Source organism: Anopheles gambiae, chromosome 2 (genome assembly GCF_943734735.2).
Source record: "Anopheles gambiae chromosome 2, idAnoGambNW_F1_1, whole genome shotgun sequence".
NCBI lineage: Eukaryota > Metazoa > Arthropoda > Insecta > Diptera > Culicidae > Anopheles > Anopheles gambiae.
In genome coordinates this window covers 83139263-83163214 of record NC_064601.1, presented here as the reverse complement: position 1 = coordinate 83163214, position 23952 = coordinate 83139263, and the positions used below count along the sequence as shown (strand labels likewise).

Here is a 23952-nt window from a genome sequence, read left to right as displayed (position 1 = left end):
TAGCCGCGTTCGAGAGGAAGATGCTCAGAAGGATACTTGGCCCCGTATGTGTGGAAGGACAATGGAGGAGCCGCTATAATGACGAGCTATACGAGATGTACGGCGACCTCACTGTCGTACAGCGTATCATGCTCGCCAGGCTCCGGTGGGCTGGCCATGTTGTACGCATGGAAACGGACGACCCAGCCCGTAAAGTCGTTTTAGGCCGTCCACAAGGACAGAGGAGGCGTGGTAGGCTCAAATTGAGGTGGCAAGATGGCGTGGAGGCGTCCGCCATTAAGGCCGGGATAACGGACTGGCAGACGAAGGCGCGAGACCGTGAGCGGTTGCGGACACTCCTGAGGCAGCCCAAGACCGCAAAGCGGTTGTAGCGCCGGATAAGTAAGTAAGTAAGTAATGTTCCATGATTCAACGCGAAGCAGCAAGAATTGGATTGAGAATCAATGCGACGAAGACGAAGTACCTGCTTGCCGGCGACTCATACCCTCTTGGAAGCAGTGTATTAGTTGACGGCGACAATCTCGTGGCAGTAAAGGAGTTCTGCTATCTCGAGACGGTCGTTACTCCGAATAACGACATCGGAAGCGAAATCCAGCGGCGCATTGCGCAGGGGAATGGTGCGTACTATGGGCTTCACCGACTGCTAATGCGGCCCACGATGACTTTGTAATGGCTAAAATAAATATTATATTATTTTCACTTTTTTTAAGCAATATTTTATTTTTTACTTTTCTTAGGCGAATATCAAGCTTTAGTAATACGAAGCTGTACAAGTCTCGTTAGTATCTCGTTATAAAAACGAGATTTAAACGTTCACCCATCAGTTAAAAGTAACGTCAAATGGCCCTCAACATAGTTATTTTCGAAGCAATGCGGCCCGCGAGCTGAAAACTTTGGAGATCCCTGCTCTATGGACACGAGTCTTGGAGAATTCGAGCGGAGGATGCAAACTAGTGATGGATAAAGTTGGCAAAATTCCGGAGTCGACTCCGATCCGACTCCGATAATTTCGGAACCGACACCGGAAGGTAGGTCCGTCCAGCATTATCCCGAGTCGTTCGGAATTTCCTGGAATCGCCCATAGTTGTTCAGAGTCGTTCGGAGTCGTTCGGAATCGTCTGGTGTCGTCCGCAGTCGTCCGGAATCGGTTGAAGTCGAAGTCGTCCGGAGTCGGCCGGAGTCGGCCTTTGACACAAAGGGCTGTATGCGAAGAACACGCGCAAAGTGAAAGAAAAATAAACACAACGAAATGAAATGCCTGATCACAACAACTTTGCTCCGGATGTCTCCTGTTGACTCCGACCAACTCTGTTTCCGGATGACTCCGATCGACTTTAGACGACTCCGAATGACTCCGACTCCGGTCCACTCCAACTCCAAACTACTATGGGCGACTCCAGATAACTCCGGACGACTTCGAACGACGCCTAACGACTCCGAACGACTCCGGACGACTTCGAACGACTCCGCGTAGAACTAGTGGTTTGGATTTTGCCGGAGTCGGAATCGGACTAACAATAGTCGCAGTCGGATCGGAGTCGTGGATGCGCTCCAAAGAGCAGAACACTAATGCAAACGCTCTACGCGTGTTTGAGCTCGAACATGGGGTGTGAAGGAGAAGGATGAACTACGAGCTTGCTGAGCTGTACGGCGAACCGAGGCACATGCTCCACCAAGAAGGTGACAGCGATCCCCAGTTCGGCATGAGGCACAGGGGAGTACAGCTAGCTCGATGGTTGGAATTGGAGATCGGATGTCTACATTGATGGGAAGCTGCAGCCAGGGACCGAGCATCCTGGAGAATGTTGAAAAAAAGATGAGAGAGGAATGATCCATTTGCTGGTCAAGATGGCAATGGGTATCCTAAATTGTATAACTGTTCCTAGCCCCATCTGGGCCCTTGACATTGATCCTCAGAAATCAGAAAAGCTTTGAAAAAATCCTGGCGGTCCTGGAACTGACACCACACATCTATCTCTATCCTGTATCAGATCTCTACCGTATTCCGGAAGAATAAGGTATACAGAAATTGAATAAGATTGGGGTTCCCTGTTCTGTAACATATCATGTAACACTATTCCTATCTGGTGAATATTACCAAACATATCTCACTCTCGGACATTATTTGGAACTTAGAAGGCCCAACAATTGACTTTGGTTCTAGTATCGAACACTTCCGCGTGTCTGCAGTCTGATAAAATGAAATCCAGATTTAAGAAAAAAAAATAACGGGGAAATACTGTAAAATATGAATTGTCGACTTAATGGCTACGGTGACTCACCTATATACGGATTATCTGCCTGCAAATGCTAAATCGTTATTCATTTGCGTAGAAAGATCGTCGGATGGACACTTCTTTAGCTATCACACCATCACCTTTTAATGCGGGAATGTTTCCACTCCTAGAGTATTTATTCGTATTTAATTACGAGAACTGTTCGTAAAAAAAGCGTCAAAACTTGTTGCAAATACAGATTATATATCCCTCCCTCTGCGGGAAAGGTGGGGGATTAGGATCGTCTTAGTACGTAATAAAATTGAATGTGTTGACGAATTACCAACACGAGAAAATCATACAAATGCACCAACGGGCGACCGTCGACAAAAGCCCACCAGCAAATTAAGAGTTCCGAATGCCGAGTGCCTGCTCCAGCTCGGCCCGCTTCTGGTTCACCTTGGTGAAGAAGTACCGCGAAACGGCCTCCTGCGTCCACGGCTGGTGGTAGAATTCTGCTCGCCGCTCCTCCTCCGGATTGCCGACGATGTCCGTCATCGCCTTGAGGTCACGCGTTTGCGACACGATCCACTTCTGTATGAACGTTTGCGGATCCTTGGCGAAGCTGAGGAAGAACTCGCGATTCGTTTTCAGCTGATTGATCGTCTCGACCGTGTCGTGGATCTTGCCGTCGAGCGTCTGTATCTCCTGCTGGCTGGCCGTACTGAGCAGGAACGTGTTCATCTGATTCTTGAGCGTATCGTCCACCTCCACGTCGATGTCGTAGCAGGCGGTTTGCTTGTTTTCCAGCCCACCCTCGACCGTTATCACGTGGTTGATCACGATCGGATCGGGCGGATGCAGCAGCGGGTTCAGGCGCTGCGGAATCTCAGCGAACTTCATGCGCGGACAGCCGAAAATCTGTTCCAAATACTTGTCACACGCAATGTACTCTCGCTCGTGGGCGTCCTGCAGCTTGTGCGTCTTGATGTATTGCCACAGGGCGGATATAATGACCGGACGCGTCTGTGTGTGCACGCCCAGCAAACGGGCGAGCCGTGGATCGAGCTTAAACTGCAGCGGTTGATAATCGAGCAGCAGCAGAATCGTGCAGCGCACATTCCGATCACCCGGACGCTTCACCTGAAACCCGTCCGTTTCCTGCGTGGAGTGCGTACGGTGCCACTCGACCAGATGATTGTCCGGCCCGTACAGATCCTTGTCCAGCTCGATGACGAGCGATTTGAAGAAGCTGGAAAACTTGCGCTTTATCTTGGTCGGGTCGGATTTGTTGTCCTCCAGCAGACGACCCTCCACGCGCAGCTCCCAGGACGCAACGGAACCGTCCGGGTTGGCGTCACCCTCGCTGCCGTCCTTGCTCGGGTAGAACGTGTTCGAGATGAAGATACGCAGCTTGCGCTTCTGCTTCATCGGGCGCTTCAGTGCCTCCTGGATGTCCAACCGTTTGCGCATAATGGTCGCATCCAGTTTGCGTTCGAACGCCAGCAAGTCCATGTACGCCTGTGACTCGGGTACTAGGTCGCGCACCTTTTGGGGCAGAATTTTGTCAGCAAGCTTTTTCTTCTTTTTTACCGAATAATCACTGCAACAACAAAAAAAAAACAACAGGCAAATGAAGGAGAAGGAATTAGCAACAAATCATTGTTTAAAGACAGAATAGAATAAACTCACTTTTTCTGCTGAGCCTGATTCATTGAGGCACGGCTCTCGGCATTTCGCTTTCCTCCGGAAGAGGCGGACATTGGTGAGCCCCGCATGCTGCCGCCCTGGAAGCCGGGTTGCATCGGGCGTTGATGCTGATTTTGAGCCGGCCCACCGCCACCTCCCATCTGCGGTGGTGTAGTGTACGCACGGGGCTGTAATAGAATAAATACGCACACAGATGGAGGTAATCAGAGCATTTTACGATTAAGGTCTATTTCAGCTGGTTGATGGTGCTGCACCACAAGCAGTTCACGGTGAAAGCCTACCGAAAAATTGTTACCCGGTCCGTATGGACGCATCACGGGCGGCTGATTATTTTGGCCCGGTGAAGCAGGATAACGCTGCGAGCCTGGACCGGCATTCACGTTGGCCGCAGGAAATCGCTGCGACATTGTGGAACGTTTCGTTGCAACGATGAATTGAGCAAATTGTTTATTTTATTCCACTTTTTCGACCCCGAAAATAAAGCCAAGCCAAAAATCCATTCAACACCACTGACAGCTAGCTAGCCTGGTTTGACAGCTTGTCCTGTGGAGATGGGCATTCAAAGATGGGAATGGTAGTTCCAGCTGTCGGATGGGATGGGTTGAGGTAAACGTCAAATTCAAACACAAATTTGGCTGTTAACAGCAGAAAACGTTAATTTAGAAGGAATCGACATAAGGTAATTAAAAGGTTAATTTGATGAAATTTTCCGTTTGGATGGAAGGTAAATCCTTACAAAAATATCATAATTACAACAAAATAATTTCAATTTGGTTTAATTTAAAATAAAACATACAAGATTTTATTGTATCTGAAAATGTAATTACAGGCGGTCCCCGAGATACACGGTACCTCTTATACGCGGATTCGGAGATACACGGTTTTCTAAATTTGACAGTTCTTTGAGAAAATTGTACTGTTTTGACACATCAATTGTAAATTGCCAAATAATTTCCGTTTCGATCCAATGTTAATAACTTTTTAAAAATGTCTAAAACTGTTATATTCAGTCAGGATCATATCAAATAATTCATAAAATGACTAAAACCGCCCCCTACTTGCAAAATTACACGAAAATTTGTGAAATTTTAGCTGGAAATCACGAGATTCGACTTACGCGGAAATTCGAGATACGCGGTATTTTGCGGCCGTTTTCGGTCCCCATTAACCGTGTATCTCGGGGACCGCCTGTACAACAAACAATACATTGGACCCTTTTTAAGAGTACAGTTATTTGACCAATATACTCTTTTGTCGATACATGTGATTTCGCTATATGATTTAAGAATTTAAAATTCAGAATTTAGAATTTTCTGAACTTTGGAATTCTTCGAGCAAATTGTACTGATTTGACACATTCCCGTTTGGTAAAATTTGAAAAACCAAAAACCAACACAATTGTAATCAGACCAATAAATTATTTTAGTGGCTAACTTTTACCAGTTTAAGCAAAATATAACAAAAAATAAATATAATCTGGATTTCGACTTATGTGAAAAATTTAAATAGTGGTGGCTTCGTGGCGTCATTAATAGTATATGTTTGGGAATGCCTCTCATAATGAATGATTTGCTTAATGAGAAAAAATATCTCTTCTCCAATATGCGAAAAAAATGCATGAACCTTTCAGCAAGTTTTTTTTTTTATTAAGAACGCATATATTGGTCCATGATGTTTCAAATATGAATGTAGCCAACATTGCTAAAAAATTTTAAATGCTTAACTATTAATATTTTTTTAAATTTAATATTAATATTGATATTGGTATTAATTAATTAATATTAATAGGGGAAGGTAGGTAAAGACGGACACCGCGAGTAAGACGGACACTTCTCGTAAATGCATGAAAAAGGTTAATACCGAATCATTCAATAACCCAGCATCCAAACTAATAGTAAAGCCACACATCTGGTGCTTTTAGTATCCTGACACCAAAACGTGAAAAACGTTCAGGAATAGATAAGAGATTCTATGGGATTACAAATATCAACACGATGAATTTTGACAAGGTGGAAAAAATGGCTTGACCTATTAACAAGTTGTTCAAAAATGTTGGAGTCGCAGACTTTCCACGGAGTAATTTTCTTAAAGGGAATTTCTAAACTGTTGTTCTGTAAGTTGGAGCAACGTCCAGTGCTAGTGCCCGATCCTTAGATTCTCAAATGAACATGCCTTAGATTCTACATTCTACGATATGTTACAAGCAGCGCTTACATTTTTTTTTTACGTTAATTGCTTATTTATTTATTTGAATCAAAGTTATCGGGCAGTATGCCTAAATAACTTAATGCTTACAGAGTACAATTTTAAAGTATGGCCCTAGAACTAACTTGAATATGCTGACGCAGCTGACTAACGGATTGATTGAAATCTGCTGATAACCCTAACCTATTATACACATCAATTATTTTGAGCAGTGGATCATTGGCACCAAAACCAGTCGATCTAAAAGGCTACTTCTTAGTAGCTCTCTACTTCTAAGACCTCTAGAGGGAGTAGAAAAGCAAATAAAATTTAAAATGTCAGGTGCATCAAAATCTCCAATTAATAGTTTATGCATAAAAGTTATCTGAGCCGTAGTTCTCCTATGCTGTAAAGTCTCTAAGCCAAATACTAAACACCGAACATTATACGAAGGACGTGGAATTTGGTTTGACCAGGGAAGACGATGAAACATGACACGTGTGATTTTTTTCTGAATTTTTTCAATTTTATCTATGTATGTGATTTGATGGGGACACCAAACTACACTGGCAAATTCCAGGATTCCTAAATTCACTGCTGAATGAAACGTCGTTGTAGTTGGACAAAAATTGATTTATGTACGTTCCAGGACGTCGAAAGCGATGAGATGTGTTACAATATTATAAAACTCTTCAATTTTCAACGTGTTCAAAAAAGTGTCCATCTTACATTTCATGGTGCCCCTCTTTTTCAAATCAGGTGTCAAAACGAGGATTTCAAAACTGCACAAAAAAACCATGATTTTATGTCATTAAAAAACACAAAAATCATAATAAACTTAAAAGTTTCAACACATTTTCTGATACAACATGAGTGTAAGAAAAGGTCACATGGTCATTGTATTACTATATTCCTTTTTTATATTTTCCTTAACATGACCGTCTTTACCTACCTCCCTCAATGAAATTAAATAAATCTTCATAAATTCTTGTTTTTAAATGTTACGGTCAATTAGGCTGTTCTTACGAGAAATAAATTAAAAAAAATCAATTCCCATTCAAACATCAGCTAGTACTCCTTTTGAAGCCGGTATTCTTGTCTGGTTAGGATTAAAAAATAAATGAATAAAGAGCAACATTGGGAATGGTGCTATTTTTGTAATATTTGCCCTTGGATCATAAGTGTCGTTTTAAAATTGTGTTGGCCAATGTAACCCTATTTTACTGGGTTTGCTGATTAGGAGTTGTTTAACGTAAACTCATACTTTGTTGTGGTTTAAGAAATAAAAAGGTATAATGGATCTTTAAGGGAAGAATATGATATGAAGTCAGAGGAATTTTGTAGTTTTTTATTAACAACATATTAATAATGTTGTATTAACAATGAATATCACGATTTGTAGAAAAATTGAAAAAGTAGTGAAGTGATAGGGATTATACTGTAAATTTGATAAATTTATCAACATACATCCACATAAACCATAGTATAATACATTGAGATTTTTTTTTTTTGAAAAAATAATGTAAATAAAAACAATGTACAAAAGGATAATTAAAATTAAAATGTAAATAAAAACACTGTACAATAGGATAAGAGAGCTTAAGCGCGCGAAACAAGCCACCGGGAAGTTTGATTATATTTAGCTATTTAGCATACGCTAAAATGGACTCCAAAGAAAAACTACTATTTTTTCATTAAAAATAAGCGCAAAAACTTTAAAGTTGGCAGACAATTGTAAATATATATGCAATCTAAATTTATGTTATTCCATCTATATTATTACAGAAATATCACACTTTTTATACATTACTTCTTATTCCTTCACGACACATGTCATATTTTAGGACATAGCAGGGTGATGGCGTAGAATGGCTTTATTTTATTTTGAAACATTTTTAATCACTACTCCAGCAAATATTGCTACAAAAACAAAACTTATCTCTAGGAGGATTCACGCAGTATTTGTTTTGAAATTGAGTGCCTTTTCCATGCTATTCGCTACTTTGCTCTCGCGCAGTAGCGATACGAGAGCGGCAGTATGCTTTACAAAGAGCGATCAGTGCAATAGATTCTTTACAAAGCACATTCATAGTGAGCAGTGAAAGAAGGGAGGAGCGTTTGTTCTTTATTAACATAACATTTCATCCTTGAAAGATAAACATTTTACCCAGTTTCGATGCAGATCTCAAACATATTTGTTAGCAGCATTGGGATTACCCTCGTTTGTCTAATCGTTTCTACGCACGGGTACAGGGCTACTACAGCGCGCGGTAAGCAGCAAAAACCAATCGTAGGACGATATGTAAAAAATGTTTTTTTTCATTTCTTCACAGAAATGATTACCCAAAACCTGTGCGTTTGTCCGTGCGGCAATCCAAGAGGAGGAAAGCTGTACACTACGCCAAATTTACGAGTAAGTAGATCAAAATGTAGGGCGTAATGATTGCAAGTGCGTAAGCCATAATTTGTCTCATTTCAGTTGAATTGGTTCGATGCCGTGTCCTACTGCAGCTCGATCGGAATGTCGATCGCTACGATAAAGGATACCAACGAGCGCCAATTATTGCAGCTTCATCTGGACGGAGATCGAAGACTGACACGATCGCAGAAAAGAAGCAAAATACCGTACTGGATAGGAGCGAATAGTTTGATCGCCGGACAGGGGCTTCGATGGGGTCTCACTGATCAGGAGGTGAAAGAATCTGCTGAGTGGGCTGATGGGGTAGCGCCGGCCAATAATAGAGTGGAGCCATTCTGTGTTTATATACAGGGCTCTACAATGAGCTGGGTTGCGACTTCTTGCGATGATGAACCGAGACAATTTATTTGTGAATATTAGAAGATTAATGGGACCAATGCATAGCATTGAAAATAAACTCCTCGAATGTTTCTATCGAGAAAACGCACGATTTATTCACACTTTTCAATGTTTTCGGAACTGTTGACAGATGAACGGCTTCTGCTGCGTACATTGGAAATCGTTCCACTCGTACTTGTCCATCGCAACAGCGACGCATCGTTCGGCGGGCTGTTGGCCATTCTCACCGCGAGCATGGTTCGGTTCACCTGCTGCCCATTGGCTGTACAACACTGGCCGTCCAGTTAATGCCCACCGGTAAGTACCCTGCACGCCGAGATCATTCGCTCCAATCCAGTAAAACTCGTCATCCGAGTCGGATTCTTCCTCCGCGATCACTTCGCCCATGGCTCGTGCTTCGTCTTCGTTCAGCACCTCGGCCAGCTCCATGCCAACGCTGTGGCAGTAGGCAACGGCACCGAACCAGTCGCTCGTCTGCGAAGGATGGAATGGGTGATAAAGGTTTAGGTTGCATTTGGATACGGTTTGGAATTCTATTCTACCCGACTGATGGGAATGAAGTATTCTTTCTCCTCGAACGGTTTGCATGGGCAAAGGCATGGGTTTTGTTGAAGAATATCTGGAAATGGTTATAACAAATTATTACGTGAATCGAACCTAAATTGGACCATAACAAAAACCCCAAAAATCTTACCATCCACAGTATGTGGACCCGATAGATCACCACGAACCACTGTGATGACAGTAATTAGAATTGTGATCATTAAATTCATTTTAAAAATGGTTTATCACTTTTTTCCTTGAAAAGGCGTACAGTATAACAGTACAGAAAACCACACAAACTTCTAAAGACTATACGTTTTATGAGAGTGAGCTTGAATGATCGTAGAAGCACCTTCTGTGCAACTGCGATTGGGATGCGATGATAAGAGGTATGCGTGAGGAAGGCTACAGACAGGTCAGTCTAGGGTGATAAGGCTTGGGATTCCCGTCGGTCCCTTGCTGAATCATTGAAGTAAACTTATTAACATTTATCGCGTGTGGAATAGTATTGTGAAAGAAAAAAAAAGTATAATATTATTATTGTAAATCAATAATTAGTCATTAATTTGAATTCATAAAAATTATAATAAACAATATTTATATATTTGGTGGATTTTTTATTGGATTAATGGTGGAAAATTTCTAAAAAAATAAATAATGCGCGGAAAACGCCAATAAATTTTGGAATGCAAAAACAATGCAACATTTTGAACTTTTTGACTCGTCGAACTTTTAAAAATAAATCAAAAAGCCATCAATTTGTTATATTTATATTTCAATACGAAAATCTCGTAGTTTAAAAAAATACATTTAAAGTATAGACTCGGTTTGTTGGCTGTACGCTTTTATTTAAACAAAAAAGGAAATTATTCACAATTTATACACAAATAATGTTTCATAAGGCAACAAAAAAATAGTAAAACGAAAGGTTGAGGAGAAACACATTTGTTGTGCCAAAGAAGAAGAAGCAGATCCATATAACCAATTGATCAAAACAATATATTTTACTCTCTTAATTCCTCAACTTTCTTGTTAATTAATTAAAAAACAGCCGTGCTTTTAGTTATGCTACTCACTGTTTTATGCCATTTTCTTATTTCTTTCTAGATTTTATTTTTGTAACTTTTAGTAATATTTTTATTACTTGTTAATTAAATTAAGTTGAAAATAAATAAAAAACACTTAAAACTTTTTGGCAAGTATTCTTTTATTAATTAAACTACACATTGCTGGCCAGTAATGCGAAACCTTATGTACATACACTTAAAAACGTGGTGGAGAGCGAACAAGCGCAGGAAACAGACACGAGATGCCGAGGTAAAAAAGAAAACAAATGAAAGAAAATAGAACCATTAAACTGATAGTAAACAATGTCCTCCACGGTTCATTAAAATCATTAGGAAAAGAACATAAAAAAGGTAAAAGAAAGAGGAAAGAATAAATTGTGTTTTAAAAATAACCTACAGCATCTACTAACTGCACGCGACCACTAACACCGCTTTCAAAAACCAGAGCATGAGAATGGGGAAGAGCTTACTTAAATCACTAGTTTTCTTTTGTCGTTGTTGTCTCTCACTCTCCGTGCTCCACGCCCGCCGGCGGCTATCGTGGTCACTGGAATTGATCTCGTATATGTGTATATGAGCTATATAAATACTACACGATAGAGTAAAAAAGCTGAGCGACTTTAAGGGGCGACGGGCGTGAGGTGCCGACTGGCCGATGGACGTCGATGAATGGTCACGACCATCTGCCGCCTTCCGTACCCCACCCCCAGCCTGTTGTTTTTCGTCCATTTCGCCCACTGATTTGGAACGAAACACTTCGTTTGAACACAATACACAGCATGACAGCATGAGAGAAGAAAACCCGGCAAGAACTATGATCACTTCCGAGCCACAGCAGCTCGAAAGTGCAGTAGGAAGAGGGGGTATGGGCAATCGGATAAACACAGTCACAGTCCGGTACGCGGGCGCTTAGACCTCGCAGATGAAGTACGTCTCGAAGCTGCAGGGTGTGTCGTTCCATTTCAGACCCTTGCCGTCCCGGTTCCACAGCTCGAGACAGTGCTCCTCCTCGCCGTTTTCGTAGCGGAAGTTGTTCGGTTCACCGGCGTTCCAGTTGGTGAAGGAAAGCGGTCGACCGTTCGACACCCAGAAGAAGCTGCCCTCCTCGGCCAGATCGGTACCGGAGGTCCAGAAGTGTTCGGTGGCGAGACCTGCGAGCAAGAGTGGAGAGGAAGTTATGGAGCGAGTTTTTGCATGACTGACCAAACCAACTGGAATCGTGCATCTTACCGTAATCCTTTACGTATTTCTCCAACCGATCGTTTTCTTCCTGCGTCTGTATGCTCGCAAGCTGCATTCCATGGAACCGACAGTACTGCAGCGCCTTGAACCAATTTGCCTGCAGCAGAATGATAATACATTGCTTTTAAGTAATTTGTATTTGCGACATTAAAATGTATCTCTCTATACCTTGAAGAAAATGCTGAGATAGTAACGCTTTTCGCCAAGCTTCAGCAGCGGCATAGTCCATCGCGGTGGTGCAGATGATTCTTCTACGCAGTTCGGACAATCTGTGATAGGAGAATGTAAAAGGTATTCGTTTTAGTATTATACTGTGCATCGAAAAGCTGCAGAATCAATAAACTACGCACAACACACAAAAAGATTTGTTTTGGATAAGGCAATACAAGTTGAATGTTAACATTTGTCTTTTTTGTTTGTCTAGAACATTATTATTAGAAGTTGAAATAAATTATCTCATAAATTATAGAAATTAATATAAAATTATATATAAATTTTATAAACTATAAATAAGTATCTTTTTGAATAGTTGATTATTAGCTGAGCGATTTATTACAATTAAAATTACATGGCTCTCAGTATTGAAATTTAGAACAGAAAAACCAAAAAATCCAAGCGAAATCAATGTTGTAAGACGGTGCAATATAACTATTTATACAGATTTATTAGAAAATTAAATGAATAATGTATGAAACGCGTGTGGTTGAATCCATCGTACGAATGGTCAATTTGAAAAACTTTATAACATATCTCCTAAGGGTTCCTGTTCTGTATACAACGAGCTCACGAAACGCAGCACAGTCCAACATGCTGTTTAATGTTAGTGTAACAAACATTACAATTGGCTAAGTCCACAATACAGTTTACACTAGAGCTAGATCTATAAAAATGCATAAAGCGGAAGAGTATGTTATTATTAACGAGAGAAAACTTTGATTACTAACCACACATAATGGCAAAGGTATAAATTAATAATAATGATCCTATTCTATTCTTTAAAAAAGATTGCAAATCAGCTAATTAATATTCATCATAAAGTCATTATTGTAAGCAAAACGGCAATTTTGTCTCACCTGAATAATAACCAAAATAATATCATTATTACAACATTTAGTTTTTAAATGAATCGATAGTGTTTTATATTTGTCTTTCTGTTTTCGTGCCTTTTTTCGTGAAAGTCCCCGATTATTACAAGTCCTTAACACTATTCCACCTAAAATTGTCATTGCAATTGTCGCTTAAACGGAATGAAATTTGTTCAGAAGTTTTTCTAATCTTATTATTTATTTGTTTAATTTTATTTATTCCATTATTATGGCTTATTGAATGAGAATTTTTAAACATCTGAACATAAATATTTGATCGGTTTCAATAAGCTTTAAGATGTATATGTTTGTTCTTAATATAGGGTTTGGTCAGTGTTTATAAAATTTAATGCATATTAACAACGTTTTATTAGCCTTATTGAGATATTGTAATATGAATATCTTTAAAGTTAATAGATGACAACCAAAAGCCATTTCTATATTTACTTTCATTTACTTAGTACCACACTAATTACCATTTGTGGCGTATTCATTTGTTTCATAGTTATCTTTGTGATTTGAAATTTTAAAATCAAATTAATTTCCCCTTTTGAGTCTTATTCAAACAAAGTAGATTAATTAATGCCGGCACAAAAATAGGATTTGATTTGAAAGCCCCATACATATTCAATCCGGTCCAAATCATTCGTGCCCATGTCGTATTTCTTCCCGAGCCGCCGGATGGAATGAGATAAGATTTAATGCTCACTCTAGTTCGCAGACTTTAAAGTGACTGGCAAAACAAACGATGATTATGTGTGGCGACAGTGGAACTGAAAATAGCTTAATAGCTTAATCACGCACCACTTTACGATACATAACACTCACCCACTGGACTGGTATTAATTGCTTCATTTGTAATTATTTCACATCCGCTTGGCTTTCACCAAGATGGCTATTGTCCTGCGCCCCTACTAGTGCTACTTTTGTCGTTTGATTTTGCTCCTGATAAATTAGAAACCACCAAACCATCAGTCACTGAGGAGCAGGCCAAGATTGGAAGATTCATTAGGATTGAGCGAGGATGAAAAATAAGACAAAAGCTACAGAAGAAAACGAATTATCGTCTTCGTCTGATCGAGCTGGTTGCATGCCGAAATGGATCGCGTGTGGTGGCGTGCGGGTTCATTTGAATAGAATCTCGATAAAATGGTATTAGCTAGATATGAGAGGCAATGCTGTTTTTTGGCAGGCTGTTGCAAGCTGAAGACAGTTTAAACACATGGGAAATTAGATGAACCATGACATACGAAATCTTGCACCGTGAACAGAATGCCATAGACATCGATCGATCATCAGCGTCCGCCGGAGGGACAAACATTCATCCCTAACCCCTGCCACTTCCTCTACGATCATGAGGCACATGGGGGAAGAACTAACCTGCACGCAGACGGGACAGACAACGTATATACAGGTGCATTAAGGTTATGGTCATCCGAACGTAGCTCTAAAGCTCGGGAAGATCTGTGCTATGTGGTTGCGCATTAATTAAATTCTTTCCACAACCGAGCTTGGTCCAGATGGGCCAGCTTTACTTGCAGTGGACGTACCAAGGTCCACAGTGTGCAGTGGAGTTTGACAATGTGTGAAATATTACAAGGAATATTATTACCAGCGCCCGTAGTGAAAGGAGTCTGACCGGTGAGAGACTCTTCGGTCAAGGGATGGAAGTAATATGTTCGTGTGGTTGTACTCTGTGGCTACAAGGGAGTTTGTAGACAATGTAAAACTGCCTCCATGTTTATTCACATAACAGATGAAGATGTTTTCAGTTGACAGCTAAATACAATTAATACTGTTAATTTGCATGTCGAACGAGTTGTTTGATTAACAACCACATTCTGCTGGTAAATATGATTGATTTGAGCTCCTAGAACATGCGTTCAAATTCCACAACATTATTTGACCAAGAATTTTAATTTAATAGTAATTTCAGAGAACTATAGACAAAACATTATAGATTTTTTCTGAACATATTAAACCTACTCTTTAACGAAGAAAAAGGCATACATTGCGTGATCTTCGACATTGAGAAGAAAATAATATAACCTTTCATTGAAGTACAGATTTCAAGTGATATAAGCAACGTTTATAATTTCCCTTTAGTTTTGGTATCCAAACCAAACAGAATATAATATGAAAATGAAAATCTTTAATGACCTCTTCTTTGCAACTCAAGCAGGATCTGAAAACATCAAAATAATATTACTATAATTAAATACAATATGAAACCTAATTTACTCCCTATTATCGGTTTCATCTCCGGAAATTGCCAGAAGCTAGGTACCAGTCATGTAGAAGCGTTATGCGAACAAGCACCAAGCTTAGCAGCGAGGACGAGACGCTGAAATATGATCGCATTTCTCAACCTTCGCCATACCGATGCCGATCACATACCGGTCATACCCAAACCTCACGCTCCGGTCCCGGCAGGAGCTCAACATTTCGTGATCTCTGTCCATTTAAAGCAGGCGCTACTTATGTAAGCATGCGGCCGCGGTGCTGCTGCTGTTGTAGTTGGGTGAATTGGACGAGCAACCAACCACCGGTCTCACCACCATCTCCATTCCAATGCCCAAGTCCCATTCGGTGCCCAATTGCGTAATACTCGGTACGGGAAGGCGGAGGGCGCGGAGTGAGGAGGAAGGTGTATAATTCAATTTTGACATTCTCGTGCGAAGACGGAACCACCGAGCGAGGTACTCGAAAAACTTGATTTCATTTTATTTTTCACATAAAGGAAAGGTGATGAGCTCCTAAAAAAGGCGCTTACTCTTTACACCGAAGTACCGTCCAGTGCCGTGACATCCGCTAGTGTCCTCCTTTTTTCGGAGGTTAATGGGAGCCTAATTGTGAGTGCAGTTAACGCCTTGACATTTATTTCACGGAGCGGTGACAAAGTTGATGTTGATGCGGTACCTGCTTGCAAACATGGTACGGTCTTGAGGAAATAGTGCTGCCGAAACCACTTGATCGTTACGGTCCCCAAAATGTGCCAACATGCCAATTTGAAGGTTTTCGAAATCGATTGTCCGGTAATATTGTTGGACATTGTAAACAGCATGAAGACGTACAGTGCAGAAGCGGTTAAGGTCAGTATTTGAAGTCAACGGGCAGCTATTTGCGCTTTTATCTAGTGCTGTTGAACACATGTGACATGAAAGGCTTTCCGAAATTCGGCGAACAGATTCTGTTTGATGTGCAAATATCAGTGACATTATAAAATTTAATTTCAAACTGCTTGCCAATGACACATTACTGACCAGAAGTACAAATACCAACCCATTTATCATTCCTAGAGTATAATGATACCCATCCTAATGGACAATGGTTTATACCTTTCCACAACGATACGATGTCATTGTTGCGTCGGTCGATTCATCAGGTATCCATCAGTCATTAGGTATCTTCTCGTGATCAAAGACTCACCAACATTCTGCCCCCGGGGAGAAGGATACGTCCATGAAACCTGATCACCCGATCCCGAGGCGATCCAAGGCACCGTCGGCGGTTGTATGTCGCATCTTAGCGCTTCCCTGCGCTGGCCTCTAAAAATCATTCAGTTCATAACGAATCCAATCAAAAACAGCACTTAGTGATGGCCGGAAAGGGTCATCGCGTTTACTGCTGCCTTTGCAGATGACCGACCAGCCGTACACATTTCCATTTCATTCCATTAACTGTATTGTGTCGTTTACTGCCGACCCAAACAGCAATCGTCCATCGAACGAGGAATTGTGCATTCATTCGGGGGGATTGCAGGTTGTAAAAAAGCTACGGGTGAGACGATGGGAAAAGTCTTAACCAGAGAATAAAGAAGTTGTGACGATCAAAATGTCATTAAATTCACATGGTCATCCATACTGGGATGCTGGGAGCTGACAAGAGTGATTTTGAAGGTGAGAGGATATATGTAAGGTTCATCTACGCGGCCTAGGGCAGCCCGAACGAAATTTAACCTCGTTGCATATGGTGCCCCAATGCCAGTGTCCCTGGGGCAGGTTACGAAACGTTCGAAACACCAAACAGTAAGGAAGTGTAACCGCCGGTTCAACAGGTTGGTCGTTTGGTCCGTAGTGGTACCAATAATGCATCAAACTCTCCACCGACCATATGTCTACTTCTGAAGACAATTAATTCGAGCCAACTTAACTTCCCCCGTACCGACTGACAGTGGGGCTGGGTGTGAGCATTATCGATACATGAAGTAATCTCGGTGCGTTAAATGGATGCTGCGTGCCGTCAAAGCACGTTACAATTGTCTATTGTACACGGTTTGGTTGGCCAAACATTGAGCACAATTCCTTTTGTTGATTTTCCGCCGACTGCATAAATTGATGCGTGCCACGTGCCCGATTAAGCGTGTGTCCCAATGCTGATGACAACATCTGCACACGCACGCCTGATTGATACAAAACATTTGTTTTTTCACTTCGCCTTCTTTTGATGGGTTGAGAAATTATTCCACTGCTCCAAAAGTGGCAGAAAAGGGTGCGAGGATCGCGTGATTATTATTTACGTAGCAGAGTTTCAAACCCGTTCTTCAGCTCCAGCTGTGGGCTTATGTGAGATTTCATGCGTAGGAATGTTGCAAAGACAGAGGTAATGTGTCGGTGCCGGTAATAGATGATCACATTAACCCATACATGCTGAGAGGTTTAACGCATGTTTGATTAAACCATTCGAACGCATGGACAGTGGTGTTTGATGGATGAGCGAGCGTTTCGTTGCAAAGGTTAGGTCAATTTATTAGCAAATTTGACCGCGTCGACAGGCAAACTTGAATGGAGTTGGTTTAATCGAAGGTTAATGATGTTTCATTTGTTAAGCGTCTTCATTTCACGATTGCGTTAAACTACTAAAATGTGCCCCGTTTAGGAGAGACATTTATATGATCAAACGAACAAGATCATATTTTAGGGTGACAAAGTTATATTTTTAATTTTATATCTGATTTGTTCATAATTTTTACAGTAAAAGTACTATTATATTTTATATATTAATCGAAAATCTTGTTTTGAATTATTCAACTTTATTAAAATCAACAATGTAAAAACTGTTATGAATTTACAAATTACATATAAAATCAATCAGAAAGAATTTGACAAGAGCTCGCCTTTTCCAATGGTTGAAGCGAAAGTTACAAAAACCAGTTTGGAGAAGAGCTTCCTTAGATAAAATATATTACAGAGGAATTATGGTTGACAGCTTTAGATATTTTTGTACTCGTCCCTCGGTTTATTGACTGTTTTCAAATACATATGTAAAAAATGTAAATAGAAACAATTGGACTATTTTACAAAAGCTGTAAAAAATCACAAAAAAAAATCTCAATACACTTTTATGACAATTTTAAAATACAATAACTCTCTGTGCAATGCTTCAAATTGTTTAATTTTCTTTTAAAATAACCATTCAAAGCAGATATCATGAAGCTTAAACATCAAGCAACAATGAATATGATCTATAGTTCCAAACAAACTGGAATTTATTTAACTTCCCAACAAAAGCATTCCGTGCGAAAACAAACGCCAACTAGAACAGCCTTGAACGTGTGAAAATTTACCAATAATCATCAAACCTTCGCAGCGACAGCCGAAGCAAAAGGGCACATGCATTATGACCGATTGCCGCCACAAAAACCAAACCCTTCGGTTCGACAGACCTACCGGAAGCTTGCGCCATCGACGAGATGGCGCCATTTCGGGCACATACTTTACGCGCTTCACGCCGCGTAAGCACCGCCACCGAACACAGCACGCAGCCGTCGATCGACTGAAATCGAGAGTGACTGAGTAGATGGGAAATGGCGCATACCGCACCGTACCGCGCGCCGTTGCGAGATCAAGTTTCAAACAAAACACCCGGTGCACAACGGTGGCCCATGCAATTAAGGTCATTATTGCGAAAGGACATGTAAACTGCGGTAGCATAACATTGACGGAATCCCACCCCGACCTCCCCGACGGCTGTTCCCAGCGAGCAGAAAGCCGAATCCAACTGTGAATCGATCTAGCGCGATCGGTAACGTAATCCACCATATCGGCATAATCCTGGCCCTATTCCAGCTCGCCCTCAATCGCGACACCGGATAGCAGCGCTCCCTCCTCCCCATCCTACCGGTGTCATGTGTGCTTCGGCGAACCGGCTCTTAGGCGATCGGATCAGCATGATGGTAAAGGGTCACTTTCTTCGGCCATAATTATGTTAATCGAGTCGAGCGGCACAAGCTCCTACCAACGCAGTGGAGCAGGCGTTTGCCTGGTTTTATCAATTCGTGATGTCATAAAGAGGCAGAGAAAGGAAATCTCCAACCACAGTGGTCGGTGTTACTTTCGGTTTCATCGCTCCTATCGTGTTTTGTTAATGCGTTTAATGAAGGAAGCGCACACCCGCACACACAAACATAAATACACACACACAAACACACATAGGGAGTGGAGATTTTGAGGAATAATAATTACTGGTACCGTGCGAGTTGCCCGCGAGAGCCTTTGGCGTTGCACACTGAATTACACTTTCACTGAGCAGCAGCACCAGCACGGCCAGGACGAAGCCCATCCGATTCCATCGCACACAGTGTGACACGAGCTTGTTTGGCTGCATGTTGGAAGCTTTGGCGTTACGGTTGTATGTGTGTTCTTAAATCTCGATTTAAATTTACACACTGTTTAGTGATTTTCACTGTGTAAAAACACAACTTATTCACAGAAAACACATAAATCCGATGCAGCTTCTTCCGTTGCACGCTACTCCATTCACCTGTACGCACGCGGCAACTTTAGCGCACGAAATAAAAAAAACCACACTCTCACAGCACAAGCGCGCACAGCTTTCGTGATCGACGACTGCCAAACCGCAACTAAACACGCACGCGCTCGAAAAAAGACGCCAAAGACGCGCGGCATCGTTTCGGTTCGTTCGCTCGCTCGTCCGGTCCGCTGCATGTGAGTTGTCCCAACCCCCCACTCTCCCCAACTCCTACCCTTCACACCCCACCCCTCGCATACAAAAACCACCCCCTCCCGTGAGGCACGATTCGAACGATCGAGCCGAACGAATCGACCGAAGAGCGATCTGGATGGATGCACGGTGCACGGTGGCTGCGTCTTCACCGGGCCCACCGGGTTCGTCGCTTGTTGGCGAGCGCGCGCGCGCACACACGCGTTGAAGTCTTTCCTTCGGTTTGAAGCTTGTGCGAAGCGAACAAACACATAGGAAGGACGCAACCCCGAGGACAACTACCGCAGTGGAAATTGGATCGTTTGGGTGAAGCCGTAAGGGGGGGGGGGGGGGACAAATGAAACCAATGCTCCCATTTCCTCCCCACCCTACTTTGCTACTCTCCCTTTTTTTTAACTCAGACAACAACAACGCCAACAACAACAGCAAAACAAATCGCCTAAAAACAAGACAGGTGGCCTTGGGAGGTGTGTTCGTCCGCCCGCTAATCCGCAAGGTGGTTCTGTTTGGTCGCGGGCGTTTTTTTGTTTTTTTTGTTGCCTTGCGTTTTGCGCGACTGCAAAGAAAAGAAGAAGAATCAAAGCGCGTTTGTTGGAATGCAGTTTGGTTGCGCCATCGCGTGGTGCTGGGCCGCACTGGGAGGAGTGCGTAAATTCTAGCATCTTTGTGTGCGAGTGTGCTTGTGTGTCACCATCTAAGGGATCGTTTGGTTTAGTTTTACTTCAATTTGCGCTTAGTGGATGCGAACAGTATTGGCTAGCGCGTACATCACAGTGCATCTGATCGATCTGAACCGGTTTATAGCTGCGCGTTAGAAGAGATGAGTCGCTAAGGTCTGTTCCACTAGTGTACGGCGGGGGGAATGTACCACTTTTGCTTTCATTGAACGCAAACACAAACACGCACGCAAACTCTCAGCTGGAGGCTTTGTAAAGAGACTATCATTTTTACATCATTCACCCCTGTTACGGGGCAGTGGTATCGGCAAAGAAATGTTTCACCTTTCGTCGTGGACCTTTGGGCCTTTTTTTCTTCTTCTGCGTTGGTCAAACACTTGAACCATGCGGATGTACGTCCCCAAAAATGGAACAGTCCCTCTAACAGTTGTTTTGGTGTAGCAGTCGTCAAATTCGTCATCTCGTACATCATTGCGCGATGTAAACAAAATGGTTACACAAGCAACTGGACGGATCGTTTTTGTGTGTGCACGCCCCTTTTATGGACGATTGGCGAGCAGTGCGTTTTTTTTCTTACACTTGGGCGATAAATTGGGCATATCAGTGAGAGCGAGTTTTATTACTTTTTTTCTCTAACACAACATTACGTGCTTTGCAATGCTTTTCGGGAGAGGAATCCGGTGACATACGCAAAATAATATGTAACACGCAAACAGATGGACACAACGTGCCGGGATATGTCAGATCTTGAGGAATTGGAATTAACAATCGACGAAAAAAAACTCACATGCTCAACAAACATTGATTTTAGAATTCGTTACAATGCCTTGTGTGTGCATATGAAACTGCTTCAGCAAACGAAACGTGACACAAACAAGCCCTCTAGCGAATTCACGATTCATAAATCACCCTCAATGTTCAATGCTTGACCATCAACCCGAACATGTCTACTGTCTACTGATCCCCTTTGAAATATGTTCATTCAGATAACGCAATCGGAACGTGTCACCGAGCAACGCTGAATGTCAGGATGCAAACGGTGTCCTGACGGTTTAGGTAGGCTCGCCCGATCAGTTGGCCCACCAGATACGATCGGCCATCCTTGAGGGGCTGAAGCTTTTTGAGCTTGATCTACGGGGTCAAACACTCACCAGTGCGCGCACCATATGCAGGGCCCCCTGAGTAAATGCCACACCAGTGCAGACTGGGGGCAACCTTGGGCATCCGGGCGAAGTGAACGTTGGAATGTCACAGCCAGCGAAAGAGACAGCTCAAGGATTTGGTTTCACTTTCTACCAAACTCACCGGTGAATGTTTTCGGTCTCGGCGTATGTAGTACGCCCAGCATGTGTGAAGCAAAGTAAGGAATCGAACACGAACAGTAGGGGTTTTCTTTTTAATTTTTGTTTGGGGATAGTGCTATTAAAGCTGCATTTACTTGCAGTCTGTGTAGTTCCAGGTCAAACAAACTACATTCTTCACACAGGGTTTAGTTACGGGGAAGGTGGTTGATTTACTGTAAGCGAGTGGCGAAGTGATAAGCCGCTTTTGCTAATTGTTTGCTGCTCGCTGTTCGCGTTACGTTGGAACGCAGGATGGAGCCAATTCGGTGACCAGCTTGTACTTTTTGCCAAAATAATCAGGTAAATTTGCTTCTCATAACGGCATGATTGTGTTAATTAAAAGTAACAAGCTCAAAAGACGTTATTTTATTGAGTAACGAACACCGTACGCAATGTTGACAGGCTTAACAGTGGCAAACAAACAATTCAGAGAATGGCGATCGGTAATAAATTTCAATTAAAGTGGTCCGGTTCTTTGCGTCGTGTTACATAAGCCGGATCGCCCTCCGGCACATTCCAGCCTTGATTGGGTTAGAATAATATGTACATTGCTGTACTGTCCACGAGCTAGGGAAACAGGTGCTAAGTAATAATAACAATTAGCTGGCATTGATTATTTATGAACCAATCATATGGTAGCTGGCACGTTCCAATCTTTCCCAAGTTGCTGCAAGCTCCCCCACACTGTCACGACATGAATGTTGAATTGTTTGTGCACCCAAGCCATTGTTTTAGCTGTTGTGTCCTGCATCCGCTCGCAATCTACAAACGCAATCAATGACGTTGTTCCATTTTGTTCTCGTCTCGGTCTGCGGGAAAAATCTGGGATCGGTTCGATAGTCGGGCAGAAGTTTTAAAAATAGTGCCCGACCTTCACCGCCAGTAATGGAGAGCTCGAGAACTCGTTCCGATTCTTGGTAATTCTAGATCAACCGAGCGGGACTGTGCATTCTGTTCGAAGCAACAGAACGACCGCATATTCGCGCCATCGCTAGCAGCCACACGAGCAAACTCAGGTGAGGTCATTGTGTTCCGGTGACATTTAGAATAGGCTCCGTTCGGCGAATCATGTTTCCGGCTTGCGAAAAAGAATCCTCAAACACACGCACAGCAGCACACACATTAGCATATGTCGGTTCGATTCGGTGCGGTTGGGCAGATCAGTACAATGTATAATGGAGGATTTAGCAGTGACTTAACACTTTGACCGCCGGCCTGACGTCACAGTTTTTGAGTGAGTACGTAGCGCATGGCAAGAGAGCGATGAGAGCGACAGTTTCTCGTGCCATTGTTGTCACTCTTTTGTTTCATTACGATAAGCGGCGTAGCACATGTCGTTCTCGTTCCCTCTTTCCTACCTCATTCGTTCTCAAGAGAATCACAGAGCGCCAGATGCAAAGTTGAACGGTGAGCAAAATCGTCATGCGAATTTATATGACACGGCGCTTAAAGTGTTAAATGATTGCACCGCTGGGAACGCGCAAAAGTTCAGCCGGGCGTGAAGCAGTGTGGAGAAGCGTAGAATATTCAGAGCAAAGCTATAAAACAGATCTTTCCATATAATGTCAAAGTTCTAAACGATCTTTCGATAGTGGAAAATGCAAAAGCAGCCAAGGCTTGTGCGGAATGGCATGCGGAAAGCGATTACAGTGCGTGTTAACAGAGTTGCTTATTAGCATATGACATTTATGTGACTTTATGGTGGACAGAGCTTTAATCTAGAATTTAAAACAAGAGTTAAAAAGGATGCTACGTTAATAAATTGCGATGCAGTAAAGAGCATCACGAAACAGCAAGGACATGGTACAGATAGTGACAGGGAAAATGTTAATTACGAACCCGAAACCGTAAAGAAATGACCGGAGGGAAACGAATGCTACGTCAATGAAGCAGTTTAGTGGCAGAATAGATTAGATTCCTTCCAAAACACCTGAATGTTAGTAATTCTAGTTAAGATGTTATATTATTAAAAGGGATTTTACCTTTTTTGTTTTGGACGGAACAACAATGACTAATATAAAAAAATATTTTACTCACCTATAACTGGATTTGTCTTACCTCAGTAAGTTCCGCACCTATAAGTTTCTTGAAGATTCTGTTGCTC

The 23952-nt window shown here is 42.2% G+C and overlaps 4 protein-coding genes across 5 annotated transcripts; 1 reads left to right on the top strand and 3 right to left on the bottom strand.

Annotated features, from left to right (window-relative positions):
- Window positions 1–2378: 2378 nt before the first annotated feature.
- On the bottom strand, window positions 2379–4465 carry LOC1276044 (brahma-associated protein of 60 kDa). Its single transcript, XM_315349.4, has 3 exons — window positions 4208–4465; window positions 3909–4093; window positions 2379–3819 (listed from the first exon to the last, which is right to left on the bottom strand). The coding sequence occupies exons 1-3, from the start codon at window positions 4331–4333 to the stop codon at window positions 2622–2624; spliced, it is 1509 nt and encodes a 502-aa protein (XP_315349.4). The 5' UTR covers window positions 4334–4465; the 3' UTR covers window positions 2379–2621.
- Window positions 4466–8032: 3567 nt separating this feature from the next.
- Window positions 8033–9012, top strand: LOC1276043 (uncharacterized). The gene is made up of 3 exons (XM_315348.4): window positions 8033–8380; window positions 8444–8523; window positions 8590–9012. Exons 1-3 carry the CDS (start codon window positions 8287–8289, stop codon window positions 8947–8949), a joined length of 534 nt encoding a protein of 177 aa, XP_315348.3. The 5' UTR covers window positions 8033–8286; the 3' UTR covers window positions 8950–9012.
- Window positions 8998–9894, bottom strand: LOC1276042 (C-type lectin 37Db). Its single transcript, XM_315347.5, has 3 exons — window positions 9623–9894; window positions 9471–9547; window positions 8998–9402 (listed from the first exon to the last, which is right to left on the bottom strand). The coding sequence occupies exons 1-3, from the start codon at window positions 9699–9701 to the stop codon at window positions 9034–9036; spliced, it is 525 nt and encodes a 174-aa protein (XP_315347.3). The 5' UTR covers window positions 9702–9894; the 3' UTR covers window positions 8998–9033.
- A 765-nt stretch (window positions 9895–10659) lies between these two features.
- On the bottom strand, window positions 10660–19740 carry LOC1276041 (C-type lectin 37Db). 2 transcript variants are annotated; one of them, XM_061642699.1, is made up of 4 exons: window positions 19330–19740; window positions 11949–12049; window positions 11769–11877; window positions 10660–11689 (listed from the first exon to the last, which is right to left on the bottom strand). In XM_061642699.1, exons 1-4 carry the CDS (start codon window positions 19469–19471, stop codon window positions 11448–11450), a joined length of 594 nt encoding a protein of 197 aa, XP_061498683.1. In that variant the 5' UTR covers window positions 19472–19740; the 3' UTR covers window positions 10660–11447. The 2 variants fall into 2 exon arrangements, with proteins under 2 accessions (XP_061498683.1, XP_001688639.1); XM_001688587.2 differs by having other exon boundaries at window positions 19336–19740.
- Between the last annotated feature and the right edge of the window lie 4212 nt (window positions 19741–23952).

Bases quoted from the DNA above. Each gene is read 5' to 3' on its own strand.
- LOC1276044 (XM_315349.4), bottom strand. From the start codon at position 4,333: ATGTCGCAGCGATTTCCTGCGGCCAACGTGAATGCCGGTCCAGGCTCG. The intron at 4,094-4,207 runs GTAGGCTTTCAC...ATTCTATTACAG, and splicing joins GACCGGGTAACAATTTTTCG to CCCCGTGCGTACACTACACC. The intron at 3,820-3,908 runs GTGAGTTTATTC...TTGTTGTTGCAG, and splicing joins AATCAGGCTCAGCAGAAAAA to TGATTATTCGGTAAAAAAGA.
- LOC1276042 (XM_315347.5), bottom strand. From the start codon at position 9,701: ATGAATTTAATGATCACAATTCTAATTACTGTCATCACAGTGGTTCGT. The intron at 9,548-9,622 runs GTAAGATTTTTG...AACCATTTCCAG, and splicing joins GGGTCCACATACTGTGGATG to ATATTCTTCAACAAAACCCA. The intron at 9,403-9,470 runs GTAGAATAGAAT...CATCCTTCGCAG, and splicing joins ACTTCATTCCCATCAGTCGG to ACGAGCGACTGGTTCGGTGC.
- LOC1276041 (XM_061642699.1), bottom strand. From the start codon at position 19,471: ATGCAGCCAAACAAGCTCGTGTCACACTGTGTGCGATGGAATCGGATG. The intron at 11,878-11,948 runs GTATAGAGAGAT...ATTCTGCTGCAG, and splicing joins ATCTCAGCATTTTCTTCAAG to GCAAATTGGTTCAAGGCGCT. The intron at 11,690-11,768 runs GTAAGATGCACG...TCTTGCTCGCAG, and splicing joins GAAATACGTAAAGGATTACG to GTCTCGCCACCGAACACTTC.
- LOC1276043 (XM_315348.4), top strand. From the start codon at position 8,287: ATGCAGATCTCAAACATATTTGTTAGCAGCATTGGGATTACCCTCGTT. The intron at 8,381-8,443 runs GTAAGCAGCAAA...ATTTCTTCACAG, and splicing joins CAGGGCTACTACAGCGCGCG to AAATGATTACCCAAAACCTG. The intron at 8,524-8,589 runs GTAAGTAGATCA...GTCTCATTTCAG, and splicing joins ACACTACGCCAAATTTACGA to TTGAATTGGTTCGATGCCGT.